The following is a 19,813-nucleotide window of genomic DNA, read 5'->3' on the forward strand; positions in this document are numbered from 1 at the left end:
CTGTTAATTTCACCGACAAAGAACCGTCCCGAGGTAAAGGAATTGACGAAACTGGTGACAGCACTGAACTGCACCCCTACCCTAGTTAAGTCAGCTAAATCACTTGGAATTACCTTGGATGAGAACCTTGACATGAAAGACCACATAAACTCAATGGCCAAGGGTGCCCGCTTCCATCTGAACTATCTAAGAAAACTGAAACCGTACATCTCAAAGACGGACCTAAAACTGGCTGTACAATCCCTAGTTATTTCGAGGATTGAATACGGTTGCACTACGTTAGCGGGTCTACCCAAAACGTCCATAGCACCGCTAAAAGCCTGTCTCAATGCAGCGGCAAGACTGATCACGGGATCGAGGAAATTCGACCGCATAACTCCTCACCTGAAGACACTAAACTGGCTACCCTATGAAGCCAGAATTCAAATGAAGATTGCTTGTATTACCCACAGAGCAGTTCACTTCAACATGCCGAGATACCTTGCCAAGAAAATTAAGCTATCGGGAAGCAACAGACCAACGAGAAGCGCTAAAGAACTGCTACTGAGGCCAGCCTTTTTCCGTAAGAAAAAGACCTACAACCGAGCGTTCTCTGGAGCCGCCCCCAGAGTCTGGAATTCATTACCTCCGAACATCAGGAAGATTAAAAACTTGATATCATTCAAACGCGAACTGAAGAACCACATGATGAGCAAATACCTCTCTTAAGAATGAGTACTGATTACCGTTGAGAATATCCTCACCAAAGAGAGACGGCCTTGACTGGACCTTCTTGAAGATCAATTATCTGTTAACAGATTGATTTCATGTTTATACATTGGCCACACATGTTACTACTACCTTAAATCAAGGGAACTCGAAACCCGTAACTCTCAGACAATACGATATACCTACTACCTCACTTTGTTTTAGTGCCTAGGATCCCGGATACATGGCAATACTTTTTATTCCTAATGCTATTTACACACGATATTTGCAATGTTATGCTATACAACCCTACCTCACTCACCTCCTAATACTAATTGGATAGGCTGAAGAACTCTTACTTATAATCCCCCCTACAGCCTATCGCCTTAGACCTTATACTCATGTATATCTTATAATACCCCTTATCCCACGATATTTGCACTGTTTTGCTATACAACCCTACCTCACTCACCTCCTTAAACTAATTGGATAGGCTGAAGAACTCTTACTTATAATCCCCTTACAGCTTATCGGCTTAGACCTTATATTCATGTATATCTGTGTTTCAATTGCCTCCATAATGTATGTAACTTATCCTACATGTGAAGCGCTCTGATACCCACGGGTCTTGTCCGCGCTATACAAAACTCTATAAATAAATAAATAAATAAATAAATAAACATATCCGTTGGATCTATGGCACGCTAGCACTTGCACTTTAGTCTATATGAAATGATGTTTTTCAAATACATAATATTTGTGATGTTTATATTTTCTCTTTAATGAAAAGGATGGTATAGTATGAATTGTATTTTGATCAAATGGTAAAGGATTTCTAGGGGTAACATATCCGTCAAATTTATGGCATTTCAGCACTTGCACTTTAGTCTAAATGAAAAGATCTCTTTCTAATACATAACATTTGTGATGATTACATTTTATCTTAAATGAAAAGGATTCATAGCATGAATTGTATCAGTATATCTACTTATATTTTTAACTGCCTTCTTGTATGTTTTTTTATTCTGCTCAATAAAAAAATAAAAATTGCTATAACACAATATTACTTCATATCACAGGCAATGAATGCATATCATATGCTATATAATACAAAAATCAACAAACAATCTGACATGGACTGTGACTCTTTATGCCCAAGTGATATTGAAGGCAGCTATTAAGAAGGTTTATATGCTTCAAATAAAATATGCCAAAAAACAGTCTTCTAATATACAAGAAAAGAGCTTAGTCATTGGCATCAATGTCACCTAACACTTTTTTATGTGCACTCATTAATTTAGAAAGAAAGCGTATTTTTTTGCTACAGTAGAGGGGGCTGAAAGACTGCCAGCTTCACTGTGTAGGGTTTGCCGTATTGTAAATTATGTGCCAGTTTGTGCCATCTATCCATATTTACTACTGATTTTGAGAAAATAAAAGAATTATGACGGATTGTGGAAATTGGAGTATGAATTATGCACGAGGAATAAGAGAGCATTAATCACATGTAAAGCCTAACTGTAGCGTAAAGATGTATTGCATGCATGCCCAAGAGAAATAATACGCAACTCACATTTCCATCTGCAAAGCACTTTTATGGCAGCTATAAAACACACTGGCAGTAAACTAAGCAAATTAAACACAAACAGCTCTGCCCCTTTTACTGATTAGTAATCAGTCCTTCCAACACAGTGATAATATGAACTTGGTTAAATCCCCTACTGTGTCACTACTGTCATTCTTTTGAAAAATACATGCTTAAAAGAAAGTAGGGCGCTTCCAGGTTATTTAGAATGAATAAAACGGTGTTCACTCTGGAGAATGTACATGTGCAAAAAACAAATTAACAATAAATACTAAATCAATATGAGCTTTGTGAAACTCTTGCAAGATACTCTCATTATGATTATCTGCAAAATACACTCACTAATGTTTTATATAGACAGAATTAATCTTATACATCCCCTCACCTAAAGATTAAAAACTGAAATCGACCACTCATTCAGAATACCAATTGAACCTCTCTCACAGCACGGAAATAGTTTTCAAACATTCAAATTAAAAATGCAAGATATTTCTATTTTGAATGTCAATGGAAAATTGTGTCTCATTTTATGACATTTAGGAATGAAACAACAAGAGTGTGGGCATTAAGCTTCAATTATTTTAGCAACTATATAAAAGTTGACATACACATTCTGTGTCATTCTTTTTAATGGCGATGAAACTAGTGATTGGATGGTCATTTACTCCTAGATGATGGCACACATTTATGGTTATTAATAACTCTCGAAATTCCACTTTGAAAGAGAAAGGATTATTATCCAACCTATATTAACAAGATTCAGTGTGACACAGTACGTTAAGATATAATTTTTCTTCCAGATAAGAATGGTTACCTCAGAATTTGAAAGTGAAGTTCAAGAAACGTGAACAGTCTTAGGGGCAGCGTAAAGTAATCCTGAATGAAACAGGAGTATGAACTATTCACCTTAACAAATAATTCTGTTTAGATATATAATTACAACAAAAACAAGAGTGACCCATTTGTCCTTGCGAACTGGGCATAGCTAAGCAGCCAAAATACAGTTGTTCACAAGGAACTCATTAAATCAAAAGATACAGTTTTAGCAAGGAATTTCGTTTCTTGGCCGATTTAAATATAAATTTGTATGCAATGGAGTAAATTAGTGTATCATCCAAGTAATGTCATTTCTTGGATTGTAGGGAACGTATATAAATCAGGAGAGAACAGCCCACAAACAAAATACTTCTGCTACACGAACCTCAGCTGAAGTGGGCCTATTTTATTTGCAATAGCAATTTGATAGAAATAGAAAATAGACTTCTGCTATGTATTCACACTACATACAATTTCATATTGAAACGTTACTCATGTGACCCCAGTTAAGTGACCATAACCAAAATTGTGAAGTAGCTACAGTGGCAATAATACAAGAAGTGATTGGTTATTGGAATAAAAAGGGAAGTCCTTCGGATATCTGATTCAATCATTCATTCTAGAAAATATTTCTAGCATCCTGGGCTCTCCCCTTCGTAGTCGACAACGTTTCGACCCTCTTGTGTTACAGGGTTTCTTCAGGTCGGGGATTCTGGTAAAAGGAACCAATTTCCAATTCTCTTTCTTCTGGAAAATCTTCCCCCTACTTTAAACTCTACCAAGTTGAACTGCTATGTGATCATGACTAATGTGGGCTACTATATGTAACCTAAAATGGACTTTCTAAAATCAGACTGCAACAACAGCAAAATTAGGTGTCCAGAGTGAGTCTATGTGTATTTGAAATGGGAACACTTCTAGATAGCCCTGAAAGCTCTCCATTGGCTTCCAGTTGAATTCGTGATCAAGTTCAAAACACTCTGCATTATGCACAAAGCCTCCTGGGACAGAGGTCCTATCTACCTTCTGCAGCTGTAGCGTCACTGCTCGTCTGCCAGGATCTTGCATTGCTACTCGGCTGACCTGCTCAAACAGTGTGTTTTTCAGAGGCTAAAGTATAGTGAAAGATATTATGAGGTGAATGTTCTGAAACTTTTAGAAAGTTTCAGAATTTGACTCTGAAAGAAAGCTTGCCAGCAGAACGTCAGTAAATGCCAAAAAAAGATATTTCAATTAGTCCAATACCTACATCAGTGATTAAACATTATGTGATGGAGTTTCAATCTGATTCTGGGCAGCGCACCCAAACCAAACCAACGAACCACGCACGTAACCTGGGCTTCATCCTGGACTCCTCCCTCTCGATGACCAGACAAGTCAACGCCGTCTCCTCGTCATGCTTCAACATCCTACGCATGCTACGTAAGATCTTCCGGTGGATCCCCACCGAAACCAGGAAGACAGTCACCCAGGCCCTCGTCACCAGCCGACTGGACTACGGTAACTCCCTCTACGCCGGAACCACAGCCAAACTTCAGAAAAGACTCCAGCGCATTCAGAACGCCTTAGCACGACTCATACTGGACATCCCCCGAAACAGCCACACCTCCGGACAACTGAGAGACCTGCACTGGCTCCCCGTCAGCAAGAGAATCACGTTCTGACTCCTCACCCACAAAACTCTCCACAACCAAGGCCCCAGATACCTCAACGACCGCCTGACCTTCTACACTCCCACCCGCCAACTACGATCGACCAGCCACGCCCTCGCCGCCGTCCCACGCATCCGAAGAGCGACGACGGGAAGAAGGTCCTTCTCCTACCTGGCTGCCAAGACGTGGAACTCCCTCCCCATCCACCTCCGCCTGACCCAGGACCACCTCTCTTTCAGGAAGCAACTCAAGACCTGGCTATTCGAGCAGTAGAGGACCCCCCCCCCAAGCGCCTTGAGACCCTCCGGGTGAGTAGCGCGCTATATAAATGCTTTGATTGACTGATTGATTGATTAATTGATTCATTCATCTGGCTGGACCCATAATTTCCATGTTTTTCAGAACTGCACTATTTTTCAGAATTTTCATTGTAATATTTCGATCCTGCTTATTGGTGCTCTGTAGAGCCATAGGGCCCCATTAGGATGTCGGGCGGATCGCCACCGCCATGCGGGCGGTGGCGATCCGCCCAACATCCTTTCCCGCCTGCCATCCATTTCCTCCCGCCATATTACTATGGCGGGGTGGACCGCGGTGGAGGGAAAGACCGTCTGACCGGGCAGAAAAGGGTTTCATATGGTGGCGATGTCTGTTAGACACCGCCATCCATATTAGGATGTGGGCGGGAACATGCTCTTCTGTGGTGGAAAGGCATGCAGGAATGTCTCGTGGGGGCCCGTTGCGGACCCCGAGGGACTCCGGGGGTGGAGGGTTGACATGGGGGGTACCTATGGTACCCCCTGCACTTCACTGTACAGTGTGGCAGCTGGCACGTTGGGCATTGAAGTGCGCAATGTGCATTTTTAGCATTGCGGTTGGCGGTGCTTTCTGCACCACCCGCCGCAATGTTAAAAATGCGGGATGCGCCGCCAATGTGGCGGGCGCATCCTAATGGCCTCCACGGGACCTCTGCCCTTAGGGCGGGCGGTCCCGTTTTATGATGGAATGGCACATCCTAATGGGCCCATAGTTTCAGGGTAGCACATTATAAAATACATTTAAACATCGCAAAACACAGAGTGGTGAGTGTATTCAAATTAATTTACAGTTTAGCCTGTTTGGGGCCACGTTTTTTTACAGCAAAAGAGCCTATTAATAATTCTATTCAAATGTACAATTTTACCTTATGTGCAGGCCTCTTAAATTAGCTCTAGTCAGTGTGACTTGCATTGGACTTGGTAAAGAAATCTAAGTCTGTTTCAAATACTATTCAGCTGTTCCACGCTTCACTATGCACTAGCTAGTGCAGTTTTTCTACCCTTGCCTCCTAGGTGAAAACCACACTGTCCAAGAAATCTAGATCTTTCCCTCAACTGGAAAGACTTCAGGTACTGGAGGGTTCAATACTGAAAGTGGGTCAGACAAATTGCCTGGTTAACTTTTAATACGAAAACAGGGGTAGATAAGACCCTGTTAACTCTGTACCTATGCTCAGAAATCTGTCCCTGTGTCTAATTTATGTCGCCCCTTTTTTGCATCCCCTCCATTCCTTTCCTTACTACCTTCTCAGTATCTATTTCTACTTCACTGTCTTACTCTTGATTCTTCATCCCTTCAATCACACCTGTTAAGAGTCCCTCCTTTCGTATTATCTACAATAACTGAATCCTTTTGCTTCTAAACCTCAAACAAACTTTCCTTTTCCAAGGTTTTTGTGCTACCCTCTTTTTGTTTGCATGCACCATATGCTAGGAGAGAAGAGAACAACAGACAGAATTGCATGGACATCATTTAAAGTAGGTCTTAATGCAGGATCATCTATGGAAACTGTCTCAAAGATTAAAGGAAGGAGATAGTCCATTCTGAATTCCTATTTTCCCCTATTAAGTTCCATATTGGGACAGACAATAGACAGCAGCACTGCACAAGGTATTTCTGCTACTCACTGATGTATTTTTATTCATATATAAATGAATGAATGAATTTGCTATTGTGTAAAGGAATTCTGCATTTTTATTAATGAAGATTTTAGTCAGAAAAAGTCTACTTAAAAGTTGTGTTCAATCTAATCCACATTACAGAAGCACTTTACCATCAGATGGAATATCAGTGGATTTTGGCTGGGAATGGTCTATTAGGTAGTTTTAGTTATTTATTTATTTTCTCAGCTTCCCTTGACAATTCAAACACACGCGGGCCTTAGTGGGAATGAGGAGACGTGATTAAGAACACGCCAATGTTCAATTGACTTGCAGTATATCGCAAAACACAACCTTCCGAGTTAGCAGTTTGCTGACACCATTAAAATACGGAGTCGGTAAGAGTCATTTTTTGAGCGATGTCACAGGAGACAAAACTTTCATTGCTAGAAACATTATAACGCACTGGCGCAGTGAGTACATTTGAGAAGTATCTCTCACTCATACACGATACGGCATGTAGCACAAATAGGGTGGGTTATGCTTTGGACAATATATTACGACCATGGTTAGAAACAGCTATTTTTCTTTAATAGTAAATGGGAATCACCTTTTCTTATCTGCAACATAAGACTCATGGGGTAGAACCACTAGCCCTTCTATCTTGTTATTTCCTTCTCTTTTTTCGTTTCTTTCAATTGAATATGTGCAAATCCTAAATAAATATTGAATGTATGATACAATGCTTAAGTGCCAAGATCATAAGCAACTTTTTTCTACTGTTTGTATTGTTGTGTCCGCCCGCGGGACTAAAAGTCAGGAAACTCATATGAAACACGTGATTGTATAATAATCGCTGAAGAAGGGTTTATTTAAACCCGAAATGCATTGGGCTTTTATGTTGAGAGATTTGATAAGTGTACGATAATGTGTAAAACATGTGATTATGTTAACAACATGTTTAAAAAGTCGTTGAGTATTTTTGTTTATTTAATTATGACTGATATAAAGGTTTCTTTGATACATTAAATGATTATTTTGGCATATTATTCACTATAACGTTTCAGAGTAAACATAGTAAAATGATATGGTGCGAGTAATGAAACCCTAGGGACATTTGGTTGAGCACCTTGCAGACCTGGGCGTTTCCAGGCCTCGACAGTGCAGTTTTCAATAGGGTGTTGGGCAAAACCCGTAGCAGGTTTGCTCCCTAATCAGCTTAAGTCAGGTTTAAACATTTGATTACACATCAATTGAATAGGTGTGCGGGTCTCCTACTTATAGAGCTATCAGGTATCACCCCACCGTGCAAAGTTAAAACTTAAAAATATTTTAGAAGACTGGGATGAATTGTCAGTTTATCCAAATCCCTCAAATGCAGTCTTCATGAGAAGATCTTTCAGTTTAGCTCTAAGGAACAATCCTAATCCCTGAATATAGTAAGTTTAAACTCTGGCAATGGTCCTGTGGTCTTAAGATGTATGTCTTGTGATGATTTCTGGTCAATGTCAAATAAAACAATGCGTGTTTGGAAAACACATGAGCATTGGTGATTTCGCACAGGAACTTTTCCAATGTAGTCTATATCGGTGACCCTCCTTAAATGCTTTAAGGAGGGCAGAATCAGGCAGCCAAAGTGTGCCTACGTTTATGACAACAAAGCCATTTCCAGCCAGCCCTGAAAGTAGTCACCGGTTTCCACTGGAATCCAAAATAATCATTAAAACTGTCTGGTCATGGACAAAGTTTACTGGGGCAAATGTTATGGTAGCCACAAAAGTTGACGTGCTCCTACGTGCATTCAGGAGCATGCATTCAGCTTCTTCACAGATGGTTCATCAATGCTCCCTCAAGAGACTACAATATGGAGGAAGGCCCAAAATTATGGAACTCTCTAAGCCCTAAGCTAAGTGCAAGTACTTTAAATTCAGAAAAATGTTGAACACCTATCATTTTCAAACAGAGTTGGATTAGAAACACTGACATCTGGGTAGTGGTTGAAGAATATTGGATTCAAAGCCTTCCCGTACATCTGGGAGAAGTCTAACAAGACTATTTATCTCTTTCTAAGCTTCTGTCATAGGTCTCTGATGGCACTTATGTTACATATATATTCTTTACGAAATTGAACAAATCAATATAAATAGGGCATAACAAAGGTATCCAATTGAAGTGAAGTAAGCTTTATACATTCCCAAAAATAGCAAAGACGAAATAGTATTTTTACAGAAATGTATTCCCCACTATATTTAGGGACACCTGGCATGTTAATTTAGTTGGAAGTTATTTTTACATTTTTTTCCAAACTATCCTACCTTTTGTGATGCAAGATAATTTTACACTGCCCAGAAAGCTAGTCATCACTGTTATTTTTGCTACAGACAATGAAACAGCTGAAAGTTCTCATTCCCAGGCGAGTCATTATACTCATAGAGAGCACTGGGGTTCTGTTGAAAATACATACAAAACCTCCTTCTACAAAGGACTGTATAATTGACTTGGAGTTAAAACTACAAGTTGCTTTTTAACGAGCAGTACTAAAGATGACAATGCAGTTTCCATTGCTCGTCGCAACACCGGAAAATGGCGGTATAGTTGCTACATTTCAAAAGGAATGAGATGAGAAAATATAGCAATACAATATGTTCAAAGCAAGTTCTTTCGTGCTATTTTTAAATAAATTATTAAACCAAATAACAATGACACTTCTCTTGTGATATTTGCGTGCTGGAAGCCCCTTTCAGGGTCTAACCACAGCAGTGGAGGTTTCCATCTCAGTTTTTCCATATCCTGAGCTCCGTCAATAACTTTATTGTACATCACACTCAGAAAGAACACTGAGTTAAATAAAAAATACTATCATGGAAAATGCAGACCGTACAGATGTATAAATCATTTTAAAAAGAAAAAAATAGATATGGAAACATTTTTCAGCCACTTTCAGGGTTGTGTGTCTTGTTGGTATTGTACAATTTGTGTATTCTTTACAAACAATGAAAACAATTACCAGAAGAACAAAAAGTCATTCAGATGAAACGTCTGTTACCTGTCTATTTTTGATATTTTCCAAAATAAAAGCACATATAGTGCAGCTATTCAAATTAGTTTTCAATGTGAAAGCGTGCATGTGCCTGGTGAAAGTCACGAGAAAGAGGAACATTCATATGAATTACCAGGTGGAACAACACAATTACAGTGCCTGATAACTTTAAAATATTCGTGCAAAGCAGGTCAAATAAACCACATACGGACCACTCCGAAATGTACCAATTTGAAGCAGACCTTGGCCCATTTAGCCTTCCCATTTCACTATCTATTTAGAAGATCATGATTGTAGTAAAGGCCTCATTCCCTTCCTGCAAAAAACTTGATTTAGGCAGCCACTCAAGTTTGAGCCCGAATTAGGATTACAACTGGTACAGCCCATGATAAAACCTGCCACAAAAAAGTGTGGACAAGCACTGTACGTTCTGATTTTGAGAAAGATCGGAATGGGGAACCAAAAGCAGGCCTGGTAAAAATGCTCAAACCAACCCCACTCCTTTCCACATAATCCATCCGTCCTCACTCTCCTTCTACCCTCTCTCTCTGCTCCCTCTCTGATTGCCTTTTTTCTATATCCCCACCCAGTGGCGGCTTGCATAGGGCTTGCTGCAGGGCGGTGGGTGCGGCGGGGGAGGGTTAAAGTGGGGGGTGTAGTAAACTCAGTCATACGACGGAACAGAGGAAAGTAATTATTACGTTCCTCCATTACGTCGTATGTCTGAATTTACTACCCGCTCACCCTGACCCTCCCCCGCCACACCACCCTGCAACATGCCCTATGCGAGCCGCCACTGCCTCGCCCAGCTCTTTCTTGCTCTTAAAAACTCTCCTGTTCACCAACCTACAGGTGAAATGCATGATGGAATGAAAGGACTGTCCGGCCCTGATTGTGAGAACCATGAAAGGAGAAAAAAACAGTAATGCTCCCTTACCTGCAGTTCTGAAACTCAGAATGGTGCGCTCTGTGCAAGCCTAGTAAATACTGCATCCTGAGATATTGGTATTAACCAGATGGTCAATTACCACTCCGGTTGCGTAGGAGACAGAATGAGCCCCTCAATGCCCAGATCTGTCAAACTTGTATGTACCATTTCAGGCTCAATCATTTGTAGATTTCTTCAGGCTTTTCTCTGCTCCCAAATGTAGAAGATCTATTTTCTGCATGTGCCCTTTCTGATCTGTGTTATACTAGCATTGTCATTGGACAAATGCAACAGTGATGACAGAGACGTCTAGTCTGTGTTTCCTCTGTGGTGCACACTTGTATGCCCATGCAAATGCTGCCTTCTTCCCATATAAAAAGAGACCGAGAGTCCATTAAAAGCCATAAGCTGGGGGAAAACCTTTGCTGTGTCTGATATCTTATATTGTCAATGCCCTGTTGCTCACTGATAGTTTTCTATTCCATTTTCAGTTCAGTACACTATCATCATTTGTTTCGTGCATCTGTCATTATAATTAGTATACCACAACAGAAATGTTTAGTTCATATGTTAAATATAGTTTTGGTACATCATAAGCATACACTTTTTCTAAATGCAGGTATTTTTCATTTAATATATGTTAAAATATTGAACAGGTTTCTTTTAAAATGTACGTTTTATTCCAATTCATAAACATTTTAAGCAACAGACACACCCATGAGGAATATTATATCAGACACAAATGTTTTCATTATTTTTTAAAGAAGAGAACACACAAAAATCCAATAGGTCTGCCCTTAGCAAGCTGGCACAATGGTTAATAAAAAATATTTCAAGAAAATGCAATTGAATATACAGAAAAATAAAGGGAAGAAAAAATAGACACCGCTTAGATGTGTAATGAAAGTCTTAAAATCAAAAAATAACCATTGCATAAAGTTTTAGTTGAATAGTACCAGGGTTCTCATCAGGCAGGTATAAGGAGTACATGTATAGAGACCTTTTTTGGTTTCAATGTATATGACAGTAAAAAGGTTTCCTAGTTCTGCAAAGAAAAGTGACCATTGGGTTTGAATAAGTGAAACCTGAATATCTAGTTTAAACACAGAAGGATGACTTATATAAACAGGATAAAAAATGTAAAATAAATAACATTTGGTAAATAAAGCATTGCCCCATAACTGAAGCACCCTTCTTTTTAGATGGATATGCACATTTGATGAGGTGAAACACAGTCAGTCGCTGAAGGGGCCTGACCCACTGCCCTTACCTGTATTGTATGGTGAGTAGAAGGAACATGTGAATGAGAGTGGGACAGACCAATTAATTGAAAGCTGACCCAACGCCAAAGCATTTAGTGTTGAGGTTGCTTAAACAGTGCACATACACCAAAATGTAACGGGTCTATATAACCTAACATACCAGTGACAGTTGCAGAAGCTAATTTAAGAATAAAATAGTTTTCAGGTGGTTTCTGATATAAATGAGTAAAGTTTCTGTATGAATGCATACTGCTAGAGAAAGCCACTTCCTAGAGTCCTCAATTGAAATGGCAGTGTTAGAACGGGGGTCTCTAGTTGGCAGGGGTATGCACCCTAGTCCAAGTAGGGACCACCGCTTCCGACAGGGTAGCTTGGCGCAAAGCAGGGAGGCTTAACTTCAGAGGCAATGTGTAAAGTATTTGTGCAACGCACCAACAGTTCACAGTGAAACACGCACAAAAGAAAAAAACACTACACCAAATGAATTATAAAATTATAAATATCTTTATCTCAGTGGTCTGCTTTTTCACAATGCTGTCTCCACTTCCTGCCAGGAAGCTGCACCAGAGAGAACAGAACTGGTTTTGACTGGGCACGGGGCCCACTTCCGCCACTGATGCTCCCATGCATTCGTCTACCTAAAAATTTGTCATTTTTAGTGCCAGGACTAGTAGGTCAAATTTAGCTTTTGTTTCATGCTTTAATAAAAAAAAAATATTCCTGCAATGCTTTATTTTTAAATACCTTTTTTTCACAATTATGCAGGTCAGCTTTAGACAGTGGTATTTTTCTTTTTATAACTTTCACTCGTTTAATATCTATTGAATATGTTTGCATAAAAGAAATCAACAAAACTTTGACGGCTTGCTAAAGTTAGGCCTATTTACATTGCAACTGGTTGTTTAATATTGCAATGTGGTTTCTAATAATATTGTTATACATAGCAATAGATCCCTCTAAATCTGACAGAAAACAAAGTAATGAGTCTACACTAGTCGTTCTGGGGTGGCAGACATCATGTCTTAAAAAAAAAATTCTAAACTATTTTAGCTTATTGCTGAGTGCATTTGATACGAGGAACGCATATGAGTGACGCACACATGCATACATTATGCATCTATATTTTGACTTACATTAGAAGAGTAGGCAAATTTATCGGAGTGAGTCAGAAAGGTGGTCAAAATATTTTAAATTAGGTTACCACCCTCAAATTAGTAGCATTTTTTGTATACGAAAAAATAAAAATTGGTGCCCATTTTACACTTACACTGATTAAAACACAGATAAAGAAGAAGGAAGTGATACAATAAGTGAGGAAAACGTTATCTCTATGTCCTGTTTCATGGGATGGGTGTTTGACGGGGTACCATGTATTTGAATAACTATCTTGGTAACAAGAAACAAATGCATTAAACTCAATACCATGGTCCATAATTGTCCTAATACTATATATGTGTAATGTATTCAGCTCATGTGTAGAGTTTAAAAAAAGTGGAAATCACCATTATGTGTGAATATTAGAGTTCTGGGTGTACTTGATGACACATATATTTTATGCCTTAACCCCAAGGGAATGTTGGTGTTTAACCAAAAGTTAGTTACCTACACACATTTTTAGAAGACAACGTATGCATTGTATAGTTTACGGAATTATCTCTCCATCTTTATGAACTGGGCCTTAAACTCATACAGACCACAGAGCCCAATCTGTATTTTCTGCCTGTCCTTTTCCTAAGACCAGGACCTGGCACCTCATGTCACCACATACGTGTGCACGAACTCACACTTGCACATACAAACACATTGAAAGTGAAGCGAGTTCACATTGGGAATCCACCACATGCAGTTCAATTTTGTCTCTGTATATTAAGACCTGCCTTTAAAACTCGTGCATAAAAAAGTGGTTCTCTTCTATATAGTTTGTGACAAAAGTGACATGTACTCAAAGCAACACGTACAACTGTGAATAACCCCCTTCTTCTATGTGGGTGAAACTGCAGTGTAGAGTTTGCAACTAGGTCTGTAACGCCAGTGGTCCTCGTTCGAGTCTTAGAGTGAGGGTGCTGTCCAACAAAATCTGCCAGAAGAAATATCTCTTAAAGGACTCCTTTAACTTTTTACTTGCTATCAAAGCTCCTTCACGTTGTATGTGTGCTGCAGCTCCGCCTCGCGCACACCTGGTTCTAGAGCCGCTTGAACCTCTTGACAGAAACTACAATTTCACAGCCAACCGCACACTCGATGTGTTTTCTCGGCTACTGTTTTTAAACTCTGCACGACCTATATGTTAAATATCAGATGCTGAAATAGCATGCAAATGTATACCCTCGGATGAAGCACATGTTCCCATTATAGGATGTTGCGTTGCTTTAATAGACTAGAAGCTCGGATGGTGCACACGGGGAAGCTCAGCTATGACCCCACTTAGCTCTGTCAAACTTAAACAGTCTCAGATGGCGTTACTTTATTGGCAACTTTATTACAAGTGAACCGTGAAGGGTGCAGACATTATTAAACGTGATAAAATCCGAGGTGGTAGGAATTTATAATACACGATATTAATCACCTATTCTGATTTTTCGGGGGGAAAACATGCAGATGTTTGTGCTTCCTGCATCTAACTCTGCAAGTCCTGATAAATATAATTCCCTGTATCCCCTGTTAAATCCTGGCAAGTTTATCTTGCTTAAATGTAAATAAGGGTGGGAAGTTTATCCTCGTCAATAATACCCTGATGTGGTAAACAACATTCTGCTTATAAATAGGTTCCCTGCTCAAACAGGTGTTGGAGCATCGATCGCAATTAACCAGGCAGTTGCAATCAGGTCTTTTGCAGGCCTCCTGGGCTCCCGTTACGAGTAACTATGTGATATCGTTCGTACCTGATAAAATCATACTCTGCCCTATTGAAATTTATCAGGTGCAATAGATGCCAATAAGGACTTTTGGGGAATAACATGCAGCCTTTTGTGCTTGCTGCACCAAACCATGTTCCTATAAATATTGGGGGGCAAATTTACAAGCCCTTGTGCCTCCTCGCGCTGACATTGCGTCACTTTTTTGGACGCATCGGTAGCGCAAACAATGCGGGCAATTTACAACGCGACACATCTAGGGAGGTGCGTCACGTTGCAAAGCCCTGCGTCACATTATACCTGCGTCAGGTATAATGTATGCAGGGTGGGCGTTCCCACATTCTATACCCTCACTGCGTCAAAATCCCTACGCCTGCTCAGACCAGGCGTAAGGAATGACACAGGGCTTTTTGAATGGGACTCACCTATCTGTTGTGGCACATTGCTTGACTTGCGTCACTTTCATGGGCAAATCCAGCAATGCATTACTTTTGGGCCAGCAGATGCATCAGAATTTCTGACGCATCTGTTAATCATTGCACCATGGAGCACTGTATTGTAAATACAGCGCATCCATGGTGGCGCAAGGACATTTTTCGCTGCCGTACGGAAACTGACGCATCTATGCAGATGCATCAGTTCCTTGTAAATCTGCCCTAGGGAGTTTCCCCCCCAATACATATCGGAACGTTTGACCTACTCATCACAACAACAAAACCTTCCGGGCCTCTCCTAATGAGGACCTTTGCTCATTGTAGTTTAAAACTAACTCTTTCAATGACATTTTAATTAGGGCATTTCAACCTGCACTAAAGATGTCTGACTTGTGCATATTTTCACTCTAGAAGCACCATTTCAGATTCAGTCATTCCAAGCTGAACTCTACACAGCATCATTTACGTGAATGCTTTGGTAAGACATAAGAAAGCTTTGTGCAGCAACATGGCAGCACTTTAAAGCGATTCTGCGGGGATGCAATACATGCATCCTCCATTACTTCAGATTAATACTACCATCTCATTATATTACTAAAAATACCTTTTACAAGTTTTCAAAGTTACCTTTTGTGGCATGACCTGGGATGCAAGTGAAAACATGTTTGGAAGGACATGACAGTAAGACAGCAAAAATGTGTTTCCTTTTATACATACACAGACGACCGCATCCATACATCATGCAAGGAAGCAAAAACACACAAAAACATTTCTGCGCATACACACGTACATTACAAACGCATTTAAAAATAGAGCTTTATTTGTTATACCCACAACAAAACATGGACCTGCAGAGGTTCTCAGGCACTCTTCCAACAGTCTCATGCGTGTCCTCTGCAGATCAGGGCTGTCCCATTCTTCCGGGTCTGTTCCCCAGTACAAGTCCACGACCTGGAATTAAAGGGAAAAAGCTCTTAACACCACTTTATATGACGCACAAGATCATCTCCACAATTGCTTAGTTTCAATAGTTGTATTTTCTGTACACAATTTTCTTTGGCTGCTGTTGTACTCTGTGGGTTTGTTATTTCACAGTAAATTTGTATCTCAAAACTAAAGCAACTTGAGAAGAAGTTAACACAGCCTGTAGAAAGGTGTACAGGCATTTTATTAGCATGCTCAAAACAAATGGAGTCGGGTTCATTATTTTCAGTTCATTAGTGGTTGTTAAATTTGTCAGACTTAGGGTGATCTTTCCCCAAATGTTTTTCTTTTACTCCTCCTGTTTTGCTGAATTTGTTTTGTTGGCCTTGGGGCTCAGCACACTTTACCAGTACTAACCATTGCTAAAGTGGTTGTGGGGTCTCCTTTAAACATGGTGATATTGGTTTACACCCACTTGTCACATTTCATTTACTTGGAAGTTCCTCGTAAAGTGGTACTACTGGTACCCAGTGTCTGTACAATAAATGCTACTAGTGGGCCTGCAGCACTGATTGTCCCATCCACTTAAGTGGCTTTTCAAAACATGTCTCAATTAGGACTGCCATTGCCGCCTGTGTGTGCAGTTTTAAACTGCCATTTCGACCTGGCAAAATACAACTTTTGTGAGGCCTAAACCTTCCTGATAACAACTCGTGCTTTTAAGCACTATTTTGACCTAAATAGTTAAAATTTCTCAGGTTTTATTGATGGATTTTTTTTCATGATGATGTCATTTTATTTATTGAATTTTACTATATTTTTCTAAATTGGTGTGAAATTTTTATTGTGTTGTGTTTTCACTGTATTACTGTTAGTGTGCTGCATAAATACATTACATCTTGCCTCTTAGTTAAGCCTGACTGCTTTTGTGCCAAGCTACTAGAGGATTAAGCACATGGTCACATGGTTCATTTTGTGACTTTTGTGGTTCACCCTGACATGGATTGTGCCTATTGCTTGATAACAGCTCACACCCCCTCAACCAACAACAAACCAATTTTTCAAATTATTCATATGCAGCACATTATTCATTTTCGTGTTTGACACAAAAACTGTGATAGCAAGTACATTTTCTTTTTTACTTTGACATTCTGATAGTATAGGACCAAGTGGTAAGATAACTTTGTTATTTAGTCAGGGTTGCAGGCAGTAATGTGAACAATGTTTTGCCAATATGGAATGCTTCTTTGCATACTACACAATAGCCATTGCTGCAATGCTCCCTGCAAAAAGGTAATAACAAGTAATAATTAACCTCAGAGCCTCATGATCTATCACTAAAATATTCGCTTTAAATGTATTTTGAAAATGCAGCCATTTTTCTCTAAACATCAGTTAATAAGCTTTGACAATACACACTTTTTCATCTTGTATTTTGGTAAACATATATTAATGTAACCTAGCAAAAGCTTTAGTAAGCTTAGCTGCACAAATGAGAACTACGTATAGGTTGTTGGGGTGCTACCAGTAAATAACAAGCTACTCATTAGTGTAGCCTGATTTAAACATTGCTGAATGAGCACTGTAGTATCAAGCATTATATATAAACAAAGCTGAAAACTCTTGTAACAAGCCCAAGCCCAAGTAATTAAACTGCACTTATAGAGTATAAACAATATTTTTACTCTCTAACTTGTAAACAAGTTGACTGAGCCTATTTGTACCCGTTTTTAATGACTCTTAAATCCAGGCAGTTGTGTGCAATTAGGTATATCAGCTATATATATATAGCATTATCTCCTACGCCGACGACACCCAGCTGATCCTCTCCCTGACCAACAACCCCGCCGCCGCCAGAGCCAACCTGCACGAAGGGATGAAAGAGGTAGCCGAGTGGATGACGACCAGCCGCCTGAAACTAAACTCGGACAAGACGGAGGTCCTCATCCTGGGCTCCTCGCCCTCCGCCTGGGACGACTCCTGGTGGCCCCCCGCCCTGGGTACCGCACCCAAACCGACGGACCACGCACGCAACCTGGGCTTCATCCTGGACTCCTCCCTCTCCATGACCAGGCAAGTCAACAACGTCTCCTCGGCGTGCTTCAACATCCTGCGCATGCTACGGAAGATCTTCTGGTGGATCCCCACCGAGACCAGGAAGACCGTCACCCAGGCCCTCGTCACCAGCCGGCTGGACTACGGCAACGCCCTCTACGCCGGGACCACCACCAAACTCCAGAAGAGACTCCAGCGGATCCAGAACGCCTCAGCCAGACTCATCCTCGACCTCCCACGAACCAGCCACATCTCCGGACATCTGAGAGACCTTCACTGGCTCCCCGTCAACAAAAGAATCACGTTCCGCCTCCTCACCCACGCACACAAAGCCCTACACAACCAAGGCCCGAGCTACCTCAACAGCCGAATCAACTTCCACGCTCCCAAACGCCACCTCCGATCAGCCAACCTCGCCCTCGCCGCTGTCCCCCGCATCCGAAGAGCGACATCAGGAGGAAGGTCCTTCTCCTACCTGGCCGCCAAGACCTGGAACTCCCTCCCGACCGACCTGCGCCTGTCCCAAGACCACCTCTCCTTCAGGAAGAAGCTGAAGACCTGGCTATTCGAGCAGTAGCGGCACCCCCCCCCCCCCCCAGCGCCTTGAGACCCTTCGGGTAGGTAGCGCGCTCTATAAGTGTCATTGATTGATTGATTGATTGATTATATCGACCTAAGTCAGATACATTTTAAGGCATAGGCAAAGTGGGCAGTTGCCAGTGGCTCAACCTTCCAAGGCCTCCTCTCCCCCTGGCAAGAGTGAACTTTATAGTTGACTTCTGTATATTCTCTTTTGTTATATAACACTCTCTGCCTACCTTTAGTTTTGACTCTGTCTCTCTCTATCCAATGTCATATTGAGCATTGTTGGGGTCCCAGAAAAGACACATTTCAACATTTAATGTTGTATTGTTTGCTTTTTGTGGGTTTGAATTATCAGGAAATTGGCCATAAAGTTCTATGTATTTCGGAACAGGGGCCCCCAAAGTATGTCTTGCCCAAGGCTAAAAAATCCTTAAGATGACACTAGCTTAAATGACAATGACGTCTGGACTTTGAGAAAAAATAAGGGAAGATTGAGAAAAAATAAGGGTATGCGTTCTTTTTCCAATCATGTTAATCTTATGATTAATTTTAAAAGTATTTCCAAAGCTTCTTTTCCTTGAAATCCTCTCCGAATGAGGACCCATCCATGGTGCTCATTTTTAAATGGTTTTGATAAAATATTGCAAAATTCAAACTAAGACGACGATCATGGATACAAATGTATTCACAGTGGCTACCTTTGAAAGCATTTCTTAATATTTTATTATTATAAGATGGCTAATGTGGATGCGCATGCATCTCCGGTGGCCATTATTTCAATGGATGTCCTTAAAAGATAACAAACAAGACGCCTTCTGCTGGAACTGTAAACGGGCGGAGGGCGACCTCGCACACATTATTCTACATTGCGACTGTGTTACCCCATTTTGGGACAAGGTATTTGCCTTCATCAGTAAAGTTTTCCCCATCTCCCCGTCCAGAGAACTTCCTTACCTAGCTTTTGGTTTCACCCTAGAACCCTCCCTCCATGCCGACGACAGGGCGCTTTTTACCCCTTTTCGCTTTATTGTACTGTACTGTTCTTCTGTAATTTTGTATGTTTTTAAGTCT

The 19,813-nt window shown here is 40.6% G+C and overlaps 1 protein-coding gene across 1 annotated transcript in view; it reads right to left on the bottom strand.

The window, feature by feature from the left end:
* NWD2 (NACHT and WD repeat domain containing 2) overlaps positions 1–19,813 on the bottom strand; it is a 651,118-nt gene that overhangs the window by 299,504 nt on the left and 331,801 nt on the right. Inside the window, exon 3 of the mRNA XM_078678358.1 lies at positions 16,013–16,129. Coding sequence (XP_078534484.1) covers positions 16,013–16,129 — 117 coding nt within the window. The remainder of the gene's footprint in view (positions 1–16,012; positions 16,130–19,813) is intronic.

The sequence above is a fragment of the Lissotriton helveticus genome, chromosome 2_2, assembly GCF_964261635.1.
Source record: "Lissotriton helveticus chromosome 2_2, aLisHel1.1, whole genome shotgun sequence".
Classification (NCBI taxonomy): domain Eukaryota; kingdom Metazoa; phylum Chordata; class Amphibia; order Caudata; family Salamandridae; genus Lissotriton; species Lissotriton helveticus.